General features: G+C 39.7%; 2 protein-coding genes across 5 annotated transcripts in view; both read left to right on the forward strand.

Annotated features, from left to right (window-relative positions):
• The window catches only part of LOC134814964 (SURP and G-patch domain-containing protein 1-like), a 36,614-nt gene extending 31,715 nt beyond the window's left edge, over positions 1 to 4,899 (forward strand). The window contains exons 8-9 of the mRNA XM_063823349.1: positions 2,436 to 2,565; positions 3,494 to 4,899. Of these exons, the coding sequence (XP_063679419.1) occupies positions 2,436 to 2,565; positions 3,494 to 3,520 (157 nt within the window). The 3' untranslated portion in view covers positions 3,521 to 4,899. The remainder of the gene's footprint in view (positions 1 to 2,435; positions 2,566 to 3,493) is intronic.
• The window catches only part of LOC134814959 (uncharacterized), a 103,297-nt gene that overhangs the window by 18,440 nt on the left and 61,086 nt on the right, over positions 1 to 23,771 (forward strand). The gene's annotated exons all lie outside the window — the stretch shown is intronic.

Consider the following 23,771-nt stretch of genomic DNA (forward strand, 5'->3'; position numbering starts at 1 on the left):
GAGAAATATAGGTGGAACTGCTTGCTACATCTATTATTAATCCTCAATCCACATAGTGTGATGTTGGTTTACATAGCTTAGTTGAGGAAGGTGCTATCAGGATCTTGAGAACTACTCTAGACTGAAGAGGCAACTCCATTTGATTCTTGAAGTAATACACGAGTTATGTCGGTGACTCGTAAAACATGAGCCAGTTAAATTGTATGAATGGCGCTTTTAAGAAATCATAGCGTATTTGTTTTAAGGGTGTACGACGTATAAATCACGTAACATTCATCTCCCCCGACAACAATCAACAAAACAATCAACAAAATTGTCCAAATCTCGGTTCGTGATTTGCGTAAGTGATTTCATTAAGTACAGTACAGCTCTAGAGCCCATACCTTACACAAATTTAAACTAATCACTAAAATAAAGTCTACTGGGGGGGGGGGGGACCTCAGGCTATCATGTTCATTAACATATATATTCCGCCAAATAGAGATTAGAGATTCGGCGGAATGACAGGCTGAGCGCGGCCCAGTAAGATATGAGCCGAAAATATTATTTGGTTTTTCGAATTCCTCACCCTCGAGTCCAAAATCGTATATCGAAGGATAGGTGCGGACTTCGAAAATCGAAAAAATATTTTCGGCTAATCAAGAAATCGTAAAAAACGAGGTCCAAGATTTTCAAAATTGAGTAGCAAATTTTTAAAAGCCTATCTCAAAATTTTGCATGAGCGATAAATAGTCCCTAGAACATATCCTGAAAGTTTTAGGGTGATCGCTCAAAAAATGTAGGAGAAGTTAGATTTTTAGACTCGATTTTCAGAACTCTCGATTTTCAGAACTCTCGATTGAAAATCGCTGGTGCAATACAATTACACATAAGCGCTGACCTTAGACCGGCGATAATTTCGGCTAGGAACAAAATTTTTCCATGTGACCAAAAGCAACTGGTAGATATCACTCCCCTCTATCAGAAACAACGGGGGCCATACAACGGTCATTAATGTGCATTAATGGGCATAAATGGGCATTAATGTATATGTATATTTCAGCAAAATTCTATAATACTGACATTAATGACCAGGTTGTTTTTGCAAATTTTGTAGTAGTTCGTGGTCATTTATGTGCATTAATGGGGCATAAATGGGCATTAATGTGCATTAATGTATTATATGTATATTTCTATAAAATTAACATATACATAAAATTCTATAATACTGACATTAATGACCAGGTTTTTTTGCAAATTTTGTAGTAGTTCGTGGTCATTTATGTGCATTAATGGGCATAAATGGGCATTAATGTGCATTAAGGGGCAGGGGGGGGGGGGGTCTTTATGAAATTTCTCTCGAAATTGATTTTATAGTTGTTTCTGATAGAGGGGAGTGATATCTACCAGATGTTTTTGGTCCCATGGAAAAATTTTGTTCCTAGCCGAAATTATTGCCGGTCAAAGGTCAGCGCTCGTGTGTAATTGTATTGCGCGAACGATTTTCAATCGCGCGCCCTGAAAATCGAGTCTTAAAATCTATCTTCTCCTACATTTTTTGAGCATAGGGGCGTTTTCGGCCACACCCTTTTTCAGGGTTTCACGGTCACTCGAATTGTTGTATTTCAGCCCAGGAACATAGTAGATACTATTCCGATACACCAAAATGTGCCTAATAGCACCTTAAAATGCTTATTTTCGGAAATATGGCCGAAAAACGGTTTTTAGCCCGACGCAGTTCATAATTTCCGTGATTTTTGGCACTTCCGCCTAGTAGAGACTATTTCGATATACAAAGCTATGTTGCTCATGACTGAGTATTGTCATTGTTTGCTCGGCAAAAATCCGTTTTTTCACAAAAAGCTAACGAGTTTCCCTTTCGTCTCGGACTAGTAGCCTGGTATATCTATTATCTGGTATTTCTCCATAGAAAAGTCTCCGATTTATGCCATTTTATGCCATTGCCCCTCCCCCCCCCCCCAGTCTACTGTCCAGGATTTGATTTGTTTGGGGTCGGCTGATTACGTAATTTGTGAACGCCCCAAATTCTACAAAAATTCATTTACCGCGGCTGTTTTCTTTCCTGTAGCTTGATGAGGTCTCTGTCTATCGTATGTTCAATCACTACAGTAGTGTAACACTACTGAGCTGTAGTGTAACACTACTGTAGTGTAACGCACCACCTTGTTAATACTATGCTCGCACAAACAAGACCCTCCCCTGGTGTAACGTCATGACTGGAAATTAAGTGGAAGTAAAATAGTCAACTAGAAAGTAACATAAGGTCCCGGCGAATACCCAAAGAGTTCAATTAATGGGGATCTCAGTTTAGCACTATAGGTCGGGACTGGTTAGTTGATTAAAATTCCTAATTAAATATGGGGAGAGGTAATTTTAGTTAGCTTAGAAATAATAGGTCGAGATATTTACATAACTAAACTATTTGTGTTTTCCAGGGGAATGATAAAACCTGGGAACGCTGGACTTGGAGCCACAAAGCCGGATGAGCCTCTGCCCGGTGACGACGAATTTGATGTTTACAGGAAGAGGATGATGCTCGCCTACAAATACCGCCCCAACCCCATGGTATGTACGGAATTTGACGATAGTAGGAATCTTCGCTCATTTAGGATTTGACTTGCAATTAAAGCAAAATATATAGCCTGCAATCTACAATGTATATACTTATAATTATATAGACACAGCACGCAAACGTATCCATTTCAGATGGACCCCGCGGGCCCGAGGTGTATATCTTTGTGTAAACACGCAGCGAGTGTTTACACTCAAATAGATAGTTTATGAGAAGTGTATATGAATTATAAATGAGAGTATTTTTCAGTCACGTGACAACCCGGGTCACCCCGCTAATTCTCACTCAAAAACCCGGACGAATCTATATTGAAATGTACATCAAGCAAAAAAGTGTATTTGTTAGCCATACCAATTACCAGAGGAAAAACAAAACTGAGCTAAAAACGCAGTATCATGATACTTATCTGCTTCACAGTGCTGTGTAATCGCGTGATCTGCACTATAAGTGAACTACTCACGAAATTATTTTATATCTACATTCCAATCTAATGAGAATCCTCCACAAGTTATTCTCGATCGCTATTATCGAAGGATATTTGTTGCTCTAAAGAACATTAAGTATGAGAATTTTTGCATTTCACTTTGCAAAACATGATGGCATCGGAGTTTCTACATTTTCTTGATCTTTACGATCTTTAGCGATTTACCGGATTCCCGAATTTATCTCATTTCAATTATAGAGTTGGTCACTCCATACTCCATAGGGAGTGCAAAATGACAATGAAATGGTCACATTATGGTAAGAAGGTATATATACCAGATTGACCGCCTAACTAAATGCTATTTATAAGCCAGATAATCCAATAAACTCTTAAAATTGGCTTATAAATGGTAAACACTCGCTATAGTAGCTGTCACTTACTTGTTCTGATATCTTATCGTTTTACAACAAAAAACCCTCTAATTTCAATAATTTCAGAAAAACCCACGACGAGCGTACTACTAAACCAGTTGGCAGGAAAAGAAGATCGTCTCGACTTAAACGATCAAAGTTGTCGAGCATAGTGCATAGTGCATAATGCATAGTGCATAGTGCATAGTGCATAATGCATAATGCATAATGCATAGTGCATAGTGCATAGTGCATAGTGCACAATGTAACCTCAGACTCTCGAGTTAACAACTCGTATATTTATTATTGTGTAAATTGTGTGGTGTATCTTTATAAGTGAAATTGTTTAAACGGTGTGTGGATAAATAGTTCCGGTTAATGGTCATGGTATATTTGATATTGATTATCGTGATTTTGGGTTGAATATGGTTTTAAAATGAGGAGTGTGATTTTCTTCCATTTGTTTAAACTTAACTTTAAGAATATGTGTTTTCGTAAACAAAAGAAATGTTAATGGAAAAATCCACACTACGGAAATTAAATTCCGGTGACAGTCAGCTGTCAGACTCTGTGGTATTTCCATTAACTTTCTGGATGTTTTAATCTATTTATGAGATACGAGCTTAATTCCCTTGATATTCTCTGTGGAGCTTTTTTCCCTTAAAACTGATTAGTGAGGCTTGAGCTTGTTACACTTTGTGATAGTGTCAATAAAGTTAGTTTATCGACAAATTATATGAGATAGATAAGTTCAGGAGCGTAGCTGTAAACGTTTAAGGAGCACTAAAGTTGTCTAATTCAGTTTAATTCGAGCTGTTTTGAACCATAATAGTAACACGTGCCATGGTATATTGATTGCTGGGGAAATTTATCGAGCAGTATATTATGGTATATATGGGGCTTGCTTTTGATAGGTTTAGTTAGTGATATTTATTAGCAGTCTAGTACTAAAAGTGTCGTGGCTCGGTGAATTGCAGTCGCTGTGCGCGCGGTCACTTCTCATGGGCGCGGTTTTGAGCGATATTGGATATGATTTTTTGGTTTCGCCTGTGTTTAAGATTGAGGAAGCTTACAATGCAATCTATTTCTTGTGTCGTGATCCCAATGGAAATATTCTAAGTGGTAGCGTCTGCTCATCTATTTATAAGTACTTAAAAACTGTTTAAGTTACGCGTTAAGTATATTCTCGGGTTGATTTTAGATGATACGTGCAGTGTGTGTTTAACGTTTATATTAGACTATTCCATGAAAACTGTTAAGAGTCTAAATGTTTGGTTTTGTGTGTCTGCAGACCGGACCAAGAGTTTTCAAATGTGTATTTGAAAGATCAGATTCTTCAACTCTAAAGATTCGAAACGGCAATATAATCACAATGTGCAAAGTGCCCAACTCTTATTCGATGAATATTTTTGCTGAAAAGTTAATGTATATATTGCCAGTTGGTATTATAAATTTAGGTGATGTTGTAATACTATTACTAATAGCTTTAACAATTATCTTGTGAATACTGCTTCTTGATAAGTCTATTTCTATATTAATATGTATAAAGCGAGACGATATATGTATACAGGGGGGGGGGGGGGCGGCAGGGGTGTAGGAATGATTTTCTTCATGAGGGGGCCAAAATCTTAGAGTTTTTCAAATTTAACACGCGCTTTGGCCACAGTCTGAATTTCAAAAACAGCAAAACATGTAAAAGGCCTAGCTGAGCAATTTGGCAATCATTTTCAAACATAGTTTCAAGAACGATTAAAATAATACGATTTTAAATGCATATTAATTATTAGGGCCTGCAAGCAGCTCTTGCGAAATAAGTGTAGTTCGAAAAAGGGATGCATATTGCATTCTCTCGAAAAGAATTTCAGGAAATTTGCTCCCAGAATTGAAATCTAGCAATGTGAAATGATAAATCCAGAAAGATTTTATTGTGCCTATTTAATTAATTTAAGGGTCAAAGGAAAAGTCCTGCAAATTTTGAAAAATATTCTTACAGTAATATGTCTCACTCTCTAAGAGGGTACAACATGCAAGAAGGGAGAAACTGGAACAATTCTTGGAAAATTTGTTTTAAGGAATGAATTCTATCAATGAGTTAATGTAAATTTGGACTACAAGGGGCAAACTGTGTCCTGCTAATTTACTCCCACGGCATAAAAAAGTAATCAGTAATGTTATCCGAATTTTATCCTCGCTAGGCTTCTAAACTTCTGATGAATCCTGACATGTAATATGTTTTGTTTAAAGACCTTTAATTCACACACCAAAACTTTAAATTTTATCAAATTACAAATGTCCTAATATATACGTCTCTTATTAAGTTAAAAAGTCAGGGGTGCAGCTGTTGTACTTCAATTAAAATGATTGATCGCGCCGGATCGCGATGTTATTTTATCAAAATCAGCTACCCGTTTAGTATCCACTTGGTGGCCTAGTGGTTAGAGCATCCGCCTTCCGAAGGTTCAGGGTTCGAATCCCAGTGTCACCTAGACTAGGGGGTAGCTAAGAATCCATTGAATCTATGCGATCTCCTCGGTCGACTCAGCCGAATGATAGGAAACTTAACTGAGGGTTTAAAAATGAGGAGGGGTACCTGTTATAAAATTCTGCAAAGCAACAACTCTCCAATATAAATGATAAAACACGGCGAATATAAAACAGCGACCGTCGACCTTACTCTTAGCAGACTTGAGATCACATATTCCGATATTCCTATTGCCTGCCCAATAAATCACTTAAATCACGGGATATTAAAATTATCTGGGAACTGATCTTCCATATGCTCCTGTGTGCAGGAAAGTTGCGCTCCCACTGTACTGGCACCAGGAGGTGACCGGGATTGGCAATTTTGAGCTATCCCGGTCCCGGTCAAGTCACAGTTTTCATCCCGGTCCCGGTCAAATGCTGATTTATGATCCCGGTCCCGGTTAATTCAGGATTCCCGGTCCCGGTCAATCACTCAAATTTGCCGGGATTTTGACCGGGATCTTTTACATAATTTCATTCACTGTGATTTTAAGTTTTTACTTTCATTCATTGTGAATTTCATCTTTAAACAACCTCTGAGCCAAATAAAACAATGTTTAAAATTGCTAAACAAGTTTGAGTAATAAATTATGATCATGAATTAAGTATAATTGTCAATTGGAATTGGAGAATGAAACTGTTGAATAATTTGAGGGATCATTGATTGAGGAATGAGGAATGAGGGTGAACTTGAGTAATCAGTACATGAACATTATTGGTGTAGTACATTAGGCCCATACCCCATATTGACGGGTTTTTTCTAGTTTTTTCAAATTTAATATTCTAGTTATTACTTATTCAAATTGTTCAATTATATAATGTAAATGAAAGTTGCAGCTTTCAATATGAGAATACCAGTTTTGGTCCCGGTCAAATCCCGGTCATCCCGGTCAAATTGGATTGTTGGTCCCGGTCCCGGTAAGATGGAAATTATTGGTCCCGGTCCCGGTAAATTGATAATCTCAGTCCCGGTCCCGGTCAGGCCTGAAATCATGTCCCGGTCACCTCCTGACTGGCACTAAATCGCTCGCCCAACTTTTAAGTATTTTCTTTTGAAGAGGCCCTGAGGGTATAGTAGGTAAGTGATTTAATTCGGGGTACTTTTTGGACGCTGATTCCGAATCCCCGCCATTACGTAGGGTAAAAATTCTTCCTTGGAAAGTTATGGACAAAAAACTGTTATGGCCACGTGGCTAGTAAAACACGAATTCGATTGTTTAGGGCTCGGGTTAGGGTTGTTGTTAGGTTTATGGATAGCTTCGGAGTTATGGTTAGGGTTGGGATTAGGGTCTATGTAAAACCATTTTCTTCGGCTGGAAAACCAAAATCACGTGATAATTTTTGGGCAATCGAATTATAAGTAAGAGCCGGAAAGTTGTGAGCAGAATCGACGACACATTCCTTTCCTACATTTCCTTTGGATTTCCTGATCAGTGATCTAAGAACACCTACAGGAAGTTAAATGTTCCCTTCGATAATCCAGACCAATGAATCAAATACTGCGACTGCAAGTGCATACGTAGTAAAATTGGGTCGATCGAGTTTATGGTTTATAAATCCTAAACCTCGGCGGCGTTTATTGGTCTTACCTTACTCGAGAATATTATAGCGGGTTAATTTATGACTGGGAAAATTAATAACCGGGAAAAATATGGCGGAATTTCCCAAAACCCGCCAAATTATCCCGGTCATGTATTTACCGGTGGCCGACCGTTCAAGTTTTTTTTCAGAGGTCAACAAATTTTCAACCGAAATTTCTGTTTTTGTTACTTGTTAAAGAAGTTATTTCAATTTACAGTTACTGATATTACTCAGAAATAGAAAATTAAAGACACGTCTAGTATTTAAAGGAAAATAAATCTATAGCAATAATAAGTCAAATCTTCATTAAAGCGTATTCTCATTCTCATTATCGCTAATGTCCCCTCCATTATCATTATTGATATCCCCCTGCTGCTGACCGTCAAATTCGAAGTTGTATTGTTGTCTTAACAAGACTTTCATTTTGTCCGCTAATGGGGCTACTGCTCTGAAGGTCAGCCGGAGCTTAATTTCCTGCCCACCGCTTGGTATTGGCAATTGGGGGGGGGGGGGCCAATGGCATAAATGGAGAAAATGGAGAATTACTCATGGGTTTTTCCATTTTCTCCATAGAAATAGTCTCCATTTTATGCCATTTTATGCCATTTTATGCCATGGAAAACCTGAAAAATTTAGAATTTCGAGAAAAATTATTTTAAAAAAAAGATATTTTCGTAATAATGAACAGAGTATCATGAAACATGGAGAAAAGTGGTTTTCAGAAAAACTTTGAAAAATGTTGACTTAGAAAATGTTCGGTCCGAGTCATTTTCGATACGTACCTCCCGTATCGAGAGCTCCCGATTCCGAGCTCGTGTTGCAAAGGGGAGGCCTGCCTTCCGTGATCGCATTACTTCGAGTCCAAAATTGTGTATCGAGGGGAAGGTGTGGACTTCGAAAAACCGAAAAAAATATTTTCGGCCAATAATGAACAGAGTATCATGAAACATGGAGAAAAGTGGTTTTCAGAAAAACTTTGAAAAATGTTGACTTAGAAAATGTTCGGTCCGAGTCATTTTCGATACGTACCTCCCGTATCGAGAGCTCCCGATTCCGAGCTCGTGTTGCAAAGGGGAGGCCTGCCTTCCGAGATCGCATTACCTCGAGTCCAAAATTGTGTATCGAGGGGAAGGTGTGGACTTCGAAAAACCGAAAAAATATTTTCGGCAAATAATGAACAGAGTAGCATGAAACGTGGAAAAAAGCGGTTTTCAGAAAAAATTTGAAAAATTTTGACCGAAAAATATTTTCGGCTTATAATGAACAAGGTAGCATGAAACGTGGAGAAAAGTGTTTTTCAGAAAAACTGAAAAATTTTGACTTAGAAAATTACCCCTCGCTCGGTACACAATTTTGGACTCGAGGCTTCCCCCTGGTAATGCGATCTCGGAAGGCAGGCCTCCCCTTTGCAACACGAGCTCGGAATCGGGAGCTCTCGATACGAGAGGTACGTATCGAGAATGACTCGGGCCGAAAATTTTCTAAGTCAAAATTTTTCAAAGTTTTTCTCAAAACCACTTTTCTCCACGTTTCATGCTACCCTCTTCATTATAAGCCGAAAATATTTTTTTGGTTTTTCGGTTTATCGAAGTCTGCACCTACCCCTCGATACACAAATTTGGACTCGAGGCTTCCCCCTGGTAATGCGATCTCGGAAGACAGGGCTCCCCTTTGCAGTGCGAGCTTGTTTCGACTGTCGAGGATGTAGGTCTCACTTCTCAGTGCCTATTACTCTCCCCTATTACTCCTGCTGTAGTATATAGCCTGTAGAAATAACTTTACACTAGGCTTGAGTAATTATGAGTTTGCCTGAAGTGTGCCTCTACCAACCTAGTATAAGCATCTAGTAGCCTACTATGAGCTTTCATAAGCTTGTTACGCCCCTAGTAAGCGTAAATAAACATGTTAGGATGTCCAATTTAGGTGTCAAATGGTGTTAAAGATGAAATTTCGAAGACAAAATTCATGGCATAAAATGGAGAAAATGGAGAATTACTCATGGGTTTTTCCATTTTCTCCATAGAAAAAGTCTCCATTTTATGCCATTTTATGCCATTTTATGCCATTGGCCCCCCCCCCCCCCCGCAATTGGGGAACGTCTTGGCTTTGCATCTTCAACTGCTCCAGTAATCAATCCACCGTGGACCATGAAATAGTGGCACAGTTTACTCACTTCATGGGCAAGAAAAGTGAGAATCACGGTCCACCCTGAAATCTGATTTCCATAACCAAATTGTGATTTTTATAACGAAATTATGGTAGCAACCGCCAATAAAGTTACAGCCCTCCATCCACTGCTTCAAAAGTCTTCTCTAGCACATATGAGACTTCAGGTAAAATATGATGATCACCACCCCCTTGGAACCCCATAATCTGAGTCGGCGGGTTTTCTTATGACTGGTAAAATTTTTGACCGGGAAAAATATGGCGGAATCTTCCAAAACCCACCACTTTATCCCGGTTATAATAATCCCGAGTAAGGTAGTCAACTTTTAGCTACTAGCTACTATTAATTGTACTAAAGAGGGGGGGAGCCAAGTGGATATTTGTAGATATTTGGATAATGTCATCCACTTTTTTCGTGAATTATCCATTACAATAATCTACAAATATCTACATTTATCTACAAAAAATGTATATCTCAAACATGTGCCCAGAAATTCTACTGAATTTTTGGAGATAAATGTATAAATTTGTAGAATTTGTAGAATTTTCGTGAATTATCCATTGACAATAATCTACAAATATCTACATTTATCTACAAAAAATGTAATCTCAAATATGTGCCCAGAAATTCTACTGAATTTTTGGAGATAAATGTATAAATTTGTAGAATGTCATCCACTTTTTTCGTGGATTATCCATTCTACATTAATCTACAAATATCTACAAATATCCACTTGGCTCCCCCCCTAAAGACAAAGTCTTACTCTTAAATCGTGCACCATAAAAAGTGTTGATCACAGTGGCGTAACGCTGTTGATCATAAAAATTATAACGAGTTATTTTAATAGACAAGACGTAATTCGCGTCAGCAAAACTGAATACCTCCGATCATCTCTTGTGATTCGTATGAGCTATGAATATTGGCTCTTAACAAACACAGTGTTAAACCAATAATTTTAATTTAACCATAATTTTGCCTCTGGACCATAACATCGATTTTACATGATTCAAAAATGCCTGTTTTCGGGCGGTTGACAGCTATTAAATTGAGCTCCAGCACAGACTGAGAAGCCCATGAATACGATTTTAATTACATTTATGGAGGAGCACTTATTTTATCAACTACCGGACAAGTTAGACTTAGACAACAGTAACACCGCCACACTCCACAGATATATATTGAAGCAACATATTATGCCAAAATGGCCCGTCATGATCAAGCTATGCACTATGACACAGCATTTTGACATGCTTTCGTGTTTCGAAGTATTTTATAACAAATTGAAATTCGTAAATATAGCATACAGGTTTTAAAAGCTTCGGAAGTCTACAAATCTTACCATTTTCACAAGTTCTACATAAGTAAATCTTCAGTACAATTGGTTACCATTGTTACTTTCCATTCCGCAAAATTTAATTTTAATATAGTTATATTTATAACAAAGTCGGGTTGTGAGAAAAAGAAAACATATTTTGCTATGACTATGAGCACCCAAAACATATAAAAATTCCGATTCAATCGACCACCATGATAGTAAACGTGTTGTGCTGATTTTTTAAAGACCTAAAACTAAAATTGCAGGACGTGAAGAATAAAGATCTTATCGTTATCATTACATGCATAGAATAATCTAACTCTAATTCTACATATTACCCTTAATTTGTAGGCCTTATAATTCGTAGGCCTTATAATTCGTAACGATAGTTATAATCATTTATGTCACATTACAGTCTTTTTGAACTTAAAATAGAGTGACTGCAAGGAAAGAGACAAGCTGGATGAGAAGGAAGGAGAACGTTAGTTTACTTTCCGAGGATACATAGTTCTCCCTTTCTCCGTCGTCCGCGTCCTGGATCATGTTGCAGTTATCAGTACTGCAGACATCCAATTTGCAGGAAGTGATATCGAAGTCTCTTTGGTCCAAAGGTTTTTTAAACGATTCACAATATGTATTCTCCATGGTTTCCGCAGTGCTGCCGCCCGGCACACACAACCTGACGCCCATGTCAGCTGACATGGATTCACCTCTTACACTTAAGCTTATAGTTCCGCAGTCCGATTCGCCATCACAAGCCATCATGTGGGTTGGGTTACAGCCCGCAGGTTTGTCCTCAGGCTCAAACAATCCACCATTCGTTTCCATATATTCCTTCGTGGCATCGGAGTCGTATTTTAAGGCTGCCTAGTCACACTGATAACAGCTGGTAGCCTTGGTACAAACCACAATACAACTTGCAGCTATTATAGCTAATATTATCTTCATCTTCTTAACCTCTGCTACTGAGACACGGTACACGTCAGATGTATATAATGATAGTAACAACCAATCAAATATATTAATAAAAAATATCTCATTAAAGGATACTAATAAAAGACATTAATATAATACATATATTATATAAGTATAACCGTCTAGGGAAAAATTTGAAATAACTGATCATGGATCACGTTATTCATTTTTAAAATTAAGGAACATGTGGGATTGCTCAATGCAACCTGTTATACTGTGTATATATAATTATAATTAAATGTGAAAGAAATTATAATCAAAATTATGAAAGGATCAAGGATCGAATGACTATGATATGAGTAAAAACCGTATTTACTTTTAGCGCTCGCTCTCATATCTAAAAGTCTTATTATCACTAAAAACACGTCACCAATCGCAATAACAAGGATATATAATACCCAAAGAAGAGCTAGCAACTATAAGTATATAAGACAGCTGTATCAGTATAGACTGGTAATTGAAGCGATCGGAAATATTAGACTTTATAATTGGATTGGGAGCTGTAAACCAATTATCTAATCACCTCGAAATGAGGAATGTGTCTAGATGTTTACTGGGGCTTGAAATGATATATGAAGTAGTTAAGATATGTCAAAAGGTAATCGGATGACCTGATGAATCACTTTAAGTAATTACACTCAACTATCAAGTTTTTTGTTAGGGACCGGCCCAAAGTACCAGTCATTACCTGAAGACACCAGGCTATATTGTTCATAAATACCCGCCGCGAATAGAGATTCGGCGGGATGATTATAGGCTGAGCGCCGCCCAGTATTAGTAAACCAGCCAATGTGCAATTTTTGCTCAACAATATATATATTATATAATAATTATTATTATTAAAAGTCAAAACCTCACACAAGATTATATTAAATATTGTGACTTACTTTAACGCGTTCTTTAGAAATAAATGGCCCTCATGCGAGGGATTATTCAGATCCACACCCTCTACTGATCTGACCCCAATCATGTGCCGAGCCAGATTCTTATCTGAAGTATATACTTATAGTTATAGTTATATGCTAAAAGTAAAACTCTAACCATAACTAAACGGCCCGTGCTATATCTCCACCGAAAGCACATCCAATTTGATACGTATGAAATAGTTGTATATAACTTGCTTTATTCTGCAATCTGCACTAAGTTGACGTCATGTTTATACCAAAATTGAACGGTGATCAATAGAATTTAAGATCAAGGATCGAATGAGTAAAAACCGTATTTATGATTTACTTTTAGCGCTCGCTCTCATATCTAAATATTTTATTATCACTAAAGACACGTCACCAATACACAATAGCACTACTACTACTACTACTATGTCGGAGCTAAGTCCGATCTACGCCAGAAAACCCCCTCCATATATCCCTGTCCCGCATCAGGGTTCGCAGTTCCTCTTTAGAGTTTGTCCCAACTTCCTTCAGTAACATAGACAAGTAGCTTTGTCTTGGTCGGCCTTGCTGTGCTCTACCGTGCGTAGGTTCCCATAAGACTAAATCACTGGCAAGTAGCTCAGGATGTCGGATGCAGTGTCCCGCCATTTTTAATCTCCTGCTTCGTAACTTGTTTGACAGCCTTGGGAGGCTACCATACAAAGTTATATTGCTGACCTTGTCCTTCCATGAGATACCCAGCACCATACGCAACATCTTTGTGTATGTCCCGTCCAAACTTTTCTCTTGAGCCTTTGTCAGTGTCCAGGTTTCTGATCCGTAGAGCAGTACTGATTCACAAGCCGCTATGAACAATCTAATCTTTAGGCTCTTTGAGAGTTTGGATTTCCAGATATCCTTCAGTCTATGTAGGGCACCCCACGCTTTTCCCTTTCTAACCCTTATCTCCCTATCTGTGCTCTCAATCCAGGAGCCTAAGTAGATGAAATCATCTACATTTTCTATGGCTTCCCCGGATCGACTTTGTAGGTCGCTAGATCGATCCTCCATATTCAGTGTCATGACCTTGGTCTTGCCTTCGTTTATGTGTAGTCCCACGCTTGCTGCCGCCGATTCTACTCTGAGCAGGAACTCGTTAGCCTTGTCCATGTCCTCAGATATAAGTGCTATATCATCTGCAAAGTCCACATCGGTGATGATCTTGGGCCCCACTCTTCTGCTTTTTCTACGTTCGAGGGTGAGTCCAAGTCGCTCCGCATCATCGCCTATGGCTTGCCTCATACAGTAGTCGATGACTATTGCAAAGAGGTAAGGTGCTAAGGTATCACCCTGTAACACACCTGCAAGTATCTCGAACAATTCAGTTTCTCCGTCTGGAGTTAGGACTTTGGCCATTGTCTTCTCGTACATGAGCCGTATAAGCTGCACGATTTTGACTGGAATGCCGTAAGCTTCTAGAATCTTTAGCATTTTCCCACGATGTACACTGTCGAAAGCCTTCTTAAAGTCTATAAATGTCAGAACAGCTGGCAGTTTCCGACTCTTGACACCCTCTATAAGACGTCTCAGTACCACAATAGCAACAACAAGGATATATAATACCCAACGAAGAGCTAGCAACTATAATTGAATAAGACACACCTTTGCCCCTTTGGAGACTTGTAACGGAATTGTTGTAGGTTTACAACCTACCAGGACGCGCGCCGAGTTGGACTCGTCGACGGAAATATTATTATTATTAATCAACTAAATACAGCAAACACAAGATAATAGAAATTAAATCATAAAATCGAGTGGCCGAGTAGTCTCGACTCACCCATAACTTCTCCAAAGACGTCTATCATGAGCTTTGTACACTAAATCGTTGAAATTACTTAAATTAAATCTTTTATTTACAATCACAATAATTTGTTTTGTCATAATGTCTTTTAATAATAAATCAAATAAATTTGAACGAGGTCTGCCCCTCCTTCCTTTGTAGTCAAAACATCCTAAACATGCAAATCTGAATGATAAGAAGGCGGGAGTGTCATCACCGCTTCTGAGAACGTGCCCAAGCATCTTCCATCGTGCTTTCTTGATCCTTTCAGTAAGGGGACTGACATTACATCTCTTATATAAGTTCTCGTTACTGATAACCGTAGGCCAATAGGTGTTGATTATCTGTCTCAGATGCTTCCTTTGAAGAACGTCGACAGATGCCATTACGGTTTCAGGAGCAGCCCAGCTGCTACAGTTATACAACAACACTGAAGTGACAAGAGCTTCGTACAGCTTCAGCTTTCTACTCTCACTGATCTGAACAGAACTATTCAACCAGACTTTCTTGTAGGTGTAGAAGGCAACATTGGCTTTGTTGCGTCTGTTGACAATATCTCTTTCTGAACAGAGCTTTGATCCTAATAGCACTGACTCTCGCCACTCTTCATCTCCTCTAATTTTATTGCCATGGGCATCTAAAGCATCTGTATCTGCCAAATACACTCTTGTAAACACCGTTTTTGATTCGTTAACAAAGAGACTCCAGTCCTTTAGTATATCACTGGCAATCTCTAGTATCTTCACCAGGCTCTGACTATCTTCACTCAGAAGCTCAGCATCGTCAGCATAGGCGGACTCTAACGGGAGGCCTCTATCAGAGACTGGGGGGTTCGGTCTAGGAATCGTGACACTGATCACGGCTCTGATGTGATTCAGGGCACCGGCAAGGGTCAATGTAAACACTTTACCTGCCAGACTGTCTCCCTGGTAAGCGCCAATATTAATCACAAATTCACCAGACTCAGATCTGTTGACCGTCACCTTGAGCTTTGTATTTGAGAGGAGGTACTGAACTAGGCGAATGTCGTCTCTAGAGCATCCTGCATCAATGAGGAGGTTGATGATGGTCTGTCTGCGGATAGTATTAAACGCAGCGGTCATGTCAATGTTGATTTTACTATACTCAAACTCGCGCCTGGTAACCACTGATGTCAACATTCTCTGAGACCATACCAGGTCAGCACAACTGCGACCCTGCTTGTATGCCGCCTGCCAAGGTCCAGTGTACATATCAACGTGGTAATTGATTCTGTTCAAGGCTACGAGGGATAGGACTTTTCTAGTTCCATTTAGCAATGTGAGGGGCCGGATAGACTTTATCGGACCTCGGGGTTTTCCTGGCTTCTGAAGGGGTGTCAGGATACCTTCTCCAATAGCTGGGATGTATGTGTTGGTCTCAAAGGAGAGATTATAGATCCTAGCCAACTCACAGTGGAGGGGATATCCAGCAGCTTTCATTAGCTCATTAGGTATACCGTCAGGGCCACACGCTCTACCGGATTTCAGCTTCATAACAGCACAGCCAACTTCTTCAGGTGTTATGGGACAGAGGAGGCTTCCAGGAGGGTCTATGAATGCTGGGAGGTGGGGTTCATCTTTGTCATTGAACTCATTATTAAAGTATTCTTTAATAGCTTCTGCTTTTAATGAGTCAGAACCTAAGGTGTTCCCGTCTGCATCGTGGACAGTCACTCCGTCTTTCTTCATCCTACACTGGGCCAAAGTTCTATTCGCTTCAAACATGCTTCTGCAGCTGTCGGTGTTGTTGATGACATCTACTAGGGCGTTAGCAGTGGCCTCGTTGATGGATTTCAACCTCTTTTTGATGGTACGTTTGAGATGGTTGATTCTTTTTCTGAGGTCACTCCTGTCGCTTATCCCTGTGAGACTACATTCTTGCTGAAGGGACTTTCTCTCTGCTGAAAGTTTAACGACAGTTGGATCGTCGCTGTACTGATGAGGCTTCCCCGGGGGCACTTTACCAACCACCTGGACGGCACATTTACTCAATATACCAAATATATCAGAATTTTCAGAAATAGCATTATTAGTTAAAACTCTACAATCAATATTACTTTTAAAGGAATCAAAAAATTTAGACTTAATATCAGAATCATTAAGGCGATTGACATCAAACCTTATTTTGTCAGACCTGGGCCGCTTATGTACAATGTATTCACAACCAAGTTTAAAACGTGCGACCACAGGTTTATGGTCAGATTTCACAAAATCACCGCAAAAAGAGCGGGAGTCTGTTAAACAGACTTTAAAGTTAGTACGACATAAAATATAATCAATTTGTTTAAAATAGTTCACAGTGTCTTTTGAACCCTTGGGTCTACCCTTGGGAACACATCTAGCCTTCCAGGTGGTAATATGCTTCGCTCTGTGTTGGAATGCAGTATTGCACGCAAACAGACCATTATCAACAATAAAGTCCAGTAGGAACTCACCGTTCCTGTTTCTCAGACCATTACCGAACTGACCAATATGATTATTAAGGCCAGCATCATACTCTTTCCTACTGCATCTCCCAAGACGGGCGTTAAAATCTCCAGCAACAAACAAATCGAATCGAGCTGGGATATTGATAGCAGTTTTCAGATCATTGAAATATGATTGTAACAATGGGGAGTTACCTGTGACCCTACTGATGTCATCATCGACAATCTTCTTGGTTGGTCCGTACACGTTAACGATCCTGATCATACGATGAGATCCGTTGTGTTCTGTGAGTCTTATATCAATGAAAGCCACTCTGTTACTAAGTGATCTCCATGCAACAATAGAAGGTACAAGGGCTGGGCAGATTAGAAAACCGAGACCATAATGATACCAATTGTCTGATTGGGCTAGTGTTACAAGTTTGTGACCGTCAATAATTGTTTCCTCGAAGTCTCGGCATTTTGTCTCTTGGAGACACACTACATCAAAATGATAACGTTTAGCGTCACTTACTAAATGTTCTCTCCTAAGAATGTTACTTTTAATACCATTGAGGTTCCAACTTGAAATGTTCAGAGTCGAAGACATCGGCATAAGGAGAAGTAAGGTGAGCAAAGGTAGACTTCTAGCGAGCACGTCTGTTACAACTGCCATTCTGCTAGCGGGGGGCGTCACTCCATTCCATCCTGACTAAAAATATTAGACTTTTATAATCGGTCTGGGAGAGCTGTAAACCAATTATCTCATCACTTCGAAATGAGGAATGTGTCTAACTCATAACTGTTAACTTGGACTTGAAATGATATATGATTTAGTTAACATACGTCAAGAGTAAAGAGGTAATCGGATGATCTGATAAATCACTTTGACGGATGTTACTTTGTAGCGCGATGCATTTAGTTACTGTGCCGCTTGATTCACGATGTCAATGCAATCAATCCTTCGCATCTCGCCGATCTGCATTTGTGGTTGCGAGAAGCATTATTTGATGCGCGCGCGACCCAGTAGTGCATCGCGCTACAACTGTGCCGCTAGAATAAGAAGTGGCTCTTACTAAATCGCTCGCCCAAAAACTTCACGTGACTTTGGTTTTTTGGTTTTGCAGCCGTACAAAACGGTTTTACATAAACCCTAATCCCAACCCTAACCCTAACCATAACCCCGAAGCTATCCATAATCTTAACCACAACCCTAACCCGAGCCCTAACACCTAAATAATCGAATTCACGTTTTACTAGCCTGTCACGTGACCAAAACGGTTTTTTGCCCATAACTCTCCAGGGAAGCATTTTAACCCTACGTCATGGGGGGTGATTCGGAATCAGCGTCCAAAAATACACCGTAGATCGGCCGCGAGATCAGATGCGCTACTGACGTACTGTGCCGTGCTGCGAGCTGCGCGGTGAATTGACATCGTCAATTAAGATGTTACTAAACTAAATTTCTTTGAAGTAGCGCGTGCTGCTTTCTTCTCTCAAGTTTATAGTTTAGGTTATTATAATATAAAGTAATCCTGAATATAAGAAACAAATTTGAAGTAAAAATGTCATGCATGTGTGCACCTTAACTTTAAATACTTACCATTAAATTCTTACCTGGGGACCTCAGGCTATCATGAATTTATAAACCGAATAGAGATTAGGCGGAATGACAGGCTGAGCGCGGCCCAGTAATTAAATTCTTGTAGGTTTACAACCTACCAGGACACGCGCCGAGTTGGACTCGTCGACGGTCCAATATATGGAACAGATATTTTACGAGTATCACCCGTCAATTAAATTCGAAATCCGCATTTACAAATATACATAGAACGGTCAAAATCTAATTTGTAATCGGACCAGCAAGCAAAATAAATGACTAATTAGGCTTAGCGAGCTATATATTGCTATAACCAGAGGCCTCTCGCTTGCAGTAGCGCGTCACGCAGTACGCGTAACGGCGTATACACATGCAACATGGCTATGTGAAAGCTATATATATAGGTAACAGTAAAGCGAAACGAGAATGATAGTTCGACCGTCATGTCGAACTCGAAGTAATCAAAGTTTGAACTATCGGGGAGCTATTCCAGGAAACCTTACCGGATCTGGGGCATAACTTCGAAAGTAAAAGAGCTAGAGACTTCCTTGACGGATGTTACTCGTCTAAATTTCTTCGAAGTAGCGCGCGCCGCTTTCTTCTCGAAATGGCACGAGCTACGAAGTAGCGCGCCGGGCCAAATCAATAACAATGGTCAAGAGACTTCCGCGTCCGCGGTTTTTGCAAAATGGTCGCCTTGTAAAAGTAGCGTTACCTCCCCGGCCCAGGAGGAAAATTAGGGACATTGTAAATTTTGAGTTATCCCGAAAAGTATGATTTAATTGGGCCAAATAAAAGGTTAACGAGTGATACTCGGCGCGCGTCCTGGTAGGTTATAAACCTACTAATAAAAGGTCGCAGCTATATAACTTTGCAAATTAATTTGGTTGTCATGACTTCATGGCGGCTGAATTCAAATTGTAAAAGTGTAAAACGCGTGCGAGTAGTTCACCTAATAGTAGAGGCTCTTACGGGCATTGTCTGCTCGATACGCTAGGGACCCCAGATACACCTTTCTAGACGTATTTTTGACCGTAGAATTGATTAAAAGTGGTTTCGAGATGATTGGACTGAGTTTACGCGGGTAAAATTGCAAAAAACCGGTTTTTGGGCCAAAAATAGGCCAAAAAACCATGTTTTTTGATATTTTGAACAAGTTAATTTTGTTGGCATGTCGGCAAAACTTGCATGGAAATAGCTAAAACACAGCCGCACAAGTTGGTTTAAAAATTTTTAAAATCCCTCTGTTTTTACGCGGGTAAAAATCCAAAAAAGTGGTAAAAATTTTGACTTTTTTGCTTGAAGTTTGAATAATTTTTTGCAGTTGTATTAAATCAACTCAAAAATAGTCACATCGTGTTTGCCTAAATTTTTCCTTTCCGAGAAGTACCCACTTCATATACTTTATCGAAGTTTGAATATTGTCACTCCGCAAGCGTTTTTGCCAAATTTTCGACGCGCACTACGCGCAAAAGTATTTAGTTGTTATCAATTGGCACCCGCGCGTTCATCATAAATTTCAAACAGCTATAACTCAGCGAGATTATGTCCGTTCTAGCTCATATTTTAAAATAAATATAATGTAAATTTACACCAAATAGAAAATAATGTGATCTTATTGCTGACAAAATATGAATATAATTACTCTATTTGCCTTAGAGTAATAGACTGTCAAAGTTTAAAACGCGCATTGGTATAGCACGTGACTAATAAGGCCAAATGTATACTTCTTAACATATTATCGATCCTTAGACATCATACTATTGTGTCCAATTAGCGGTTATGTCTCTAAACTCGTAGCAGAAAACACGTCTTTTTGCCCGTAAGAGCCTCTACTATAACCATGTAGTGCTTGCGCAACACTGCTGGCGCGCTTGTTTCACAAGTGTGCCCCAAGTGTGCCCCAAGCAACTTTGTGCCCCAAGTTTACCTGAGGACCCCAGGCTTTAATGTTGGTAAACAACCCCAGGCTTTAATGTTAGTAAACAACCGAATAGAGATTAGGCGGAATGACAGGCGGAGCGCGGCCCAGTAACCCCAAGTGTGCCCCAAGTGTGCCCCAAGTGTGCCTCAAGTGTGCCCCAAGTGTGTTTACTTTACAAAAACTGTGCTTCAGGTCACTTTTTTGCCCCAACTGTGCCCCAAGTGTGCCCCAGCTGATTCTGCCCCAAGTGTGCCCCAAGTGTGCCCCAAGTAACTTTTTGCCCCAACTGTGCCCCAGGAAATACAATTTTGTGCCCCAAGTGTGCCCAGCCCGATTACCCAATTGCCATCGTTTCCTAGTAGCGCAGTATTTTACGCATTGTTTTAGAAGATTACGCGTTTACAAGGAGTATCGTCGCGTTTAGCTCGCGAAATAAAACGTTACTTATCAAGGTGCTTGGCATCGCGGCTAGGAAGTTTCACGGAACCAGATTCAGCCGGATATCCGGTCGGTTCCTAGAACAGACTATTATATATATAATAGAAACAAGCTGTTGGTTGTGTTGGCTTCATTATTGTTTACATTTTCAACACCAACCTCAGTCTCATCAAAGTTTGTTAATTTGCCATTTATGAATTCCTCCCAATTCCCTCGCTGAACTTTAGCATATCTGTCGTTAAGTTTTGAGCGGTAATTGCTCGGAAGTCGGAATCATAAATTACAATATAACTATTAAACTTTCACAGTGATTAACAGACAGTGATGAATTAAGTCTCACCTGGGTTGGCACACTTAGGACGGTATGATTGGTGAGAGAACAATATTCCCTTTTCGCAGGTGATCTCCTCACTCCCCAACACAGAGTAGCCTGACTCACAGGACACTGAGATCATGGTTCCGTATACGACATGGAAACTGGAGTCAGTGATGAGATAGTTTTCTGTCAACAATCTTGTGCACTGATCTGAGTGCCATAATGAAGGTTAAAGTTAAAAATAAAGTGACTGAAATTACTCATATTCTGGGATTGGGATTTCTATAATTGAAAGTAACAAGAAGTGTACTTATTATTCCTGTAAATTATCTATAATGGTGCCTAAACATCTACATTCATTATGACTAATTAAAGAATTAACAAACCTATGGTGCAAGTAGGACGTTGCTCCATAGTGAAGACTACTCCCCTCTCACATGTGATAGTATTGTCCCCAGCCAAAGTGTGACCCGGCTTACAGGAAACTTCCACCACTGTTCCTACTACTACTATATAGGGGAAGGTGCTGGTCGTTGTCATGTCTGTTAGACGTTCACGTTAAAGTCTCAACAAAATCAGACATAACTTATTATTGGTCAACTGATTAACTAATTATTTTCCCTACTCTTGCCGAAGTTACCTGGGGACCCCAGGCTATTATGTTCATTAGAATAGAGATTAGGCGGAATGACAGGCTGAGCGCGGCCCAGTAAATTCAAACATATTATCGCCAGTTTCCTGGGATCTCACCTAAAACACAGTGAGGTGTATCCTTGTACTCCCAGTTGTTTCCCTTGATACAGGTTATGAGACTGCTACCAGACAGACTGTATCCCTGGATACAGTCCAGCTCCACTCTTTTTCCGTGGTCCACTGGAAGTGGGATGTTTGTCTTCATGTCGAAGATTTCATCCGGCAATCCAGTGCACTTATCAACGGAGCAGCTAGGGAAGTTTCTGGCTGAGCTGAACTTTGTGTCCTGGACACAGGTGATGGTTCTGTCTCCAGCTAAGGAGTACCCAGCCACACAGTTCACATCTACTATTGTCCGGTGTCCCCTTCTTCACAGGGAACTGGGAGCCGATGTAGAGGTTACTGTCTGGCGGTAATTCTGAGCATGATCATGAACAGCGGAGTTAATATTAGCTGACGTTGAAATACAATGTTAATAAGACAAATTCCAGCAAGCTTGTTTAAACGTGCTAAAAAAGTAAACCATTTGAAGCTGAGAGGATCATCTCACGTACCTTAATCATTGCAGCGAGGTTTGTCCTGGAAGAGGAACACAGTGTCCTCGTCACAAGTGATCACAACGTTTCCCCTAAGGTGCCTATCCTCTGAACACTGCACTGGTATTATGGTGCCGTAACTCACCGGGAACTGCTCGTCCGTCTGTAGGTGTGTAATCTCCGGGGGCAACCCCGTGCAGGTCTCTCATCAGATAATCATTTTAGTTTATTAGATGTTATTTTGTATCTTTTATATTTTGTATTTAGGTAACGTTTTTGTTTTTGTCATTATATTGATTGATGAATCACAATATTTTCGACTAACGACTTACTTGCAATACAACCAGGATCGCGATGTGACTTGTAGATCCTACCCTTGATACAAGTGATGGTATCAGCTCCTGATAGATAGTATCCAGTCTCACAGATCACTGTCACCACAACATCATACTGCACCGGAAACTCAGTTTCCGTTTCAAGGTTTGCTGTGTCCGGGAGAGACTCGCACCTGTCTATAATAATGAAACATTAATTTTCTTCGTTCTGTAAGAGAGGTTTGGGCTCCTTTGAAACCCCTATCAAGATTCTAAAAAAAGTGCGATGAGATTGGATTTTGACACTAAAAGTGCGATTTTCACGTGTCACGTGCAGTGGCGAAATGTACTCCCCACCCCCCCCCCCCCCCCCAGCCTGCAAGATTTCTTGCCCCACAAATTATTTTCTATTTAAAAAGATTTCGCGAGTCCCTTTGTAAGCGAAATTGTAAGTATGTCGCTTTATGTCGCTCGATGTTTATTTCTCAGAATTGTAAGTATGTCACTGTTATTGGATCCATAAATAACGAAAAATTTACGTGCGTATTTTTATGAAGTATATAATGTTACATATTGTAAATGTGATAAGCCTCAAGTAGCGCCCCAGTTCAGAGCGCGATTCCTAAGCAGTTGACCCGGGTTCGAGTCTCGTCAGAGGTCATTCTTTTGGCAATTATTAATTATTTTACTAAAATTATCATCAGAGCACCTTGTAATATACGTTATCCGATAGATTATACTGTTCGTACTTCATCTAGAGAAGACTGGCATTTAAGGATTTGTCCGGGGAAGGCCTCGTTCACACTGGAACATGTCAAATTATTGTAAACGGAGTTATCTGGTAAT

Source organism: Bolinopsis microptera, chromosome 5, assembly GCF_026151205.1.
Source record: "Bolinopsis microptera isolate Bmic1 chromosome 5, MBARI_Bmic_1.0, whole genome shotgun sequence".
In the NCBI taxonomy this organism is placed as follows: domain Eukaryota; kingdom Metazoa; phylum Ctenophora; class Tentaculata; order Lobata; family Bolinopsidae; genus Bolinopsis; species Bolinopsis microptera.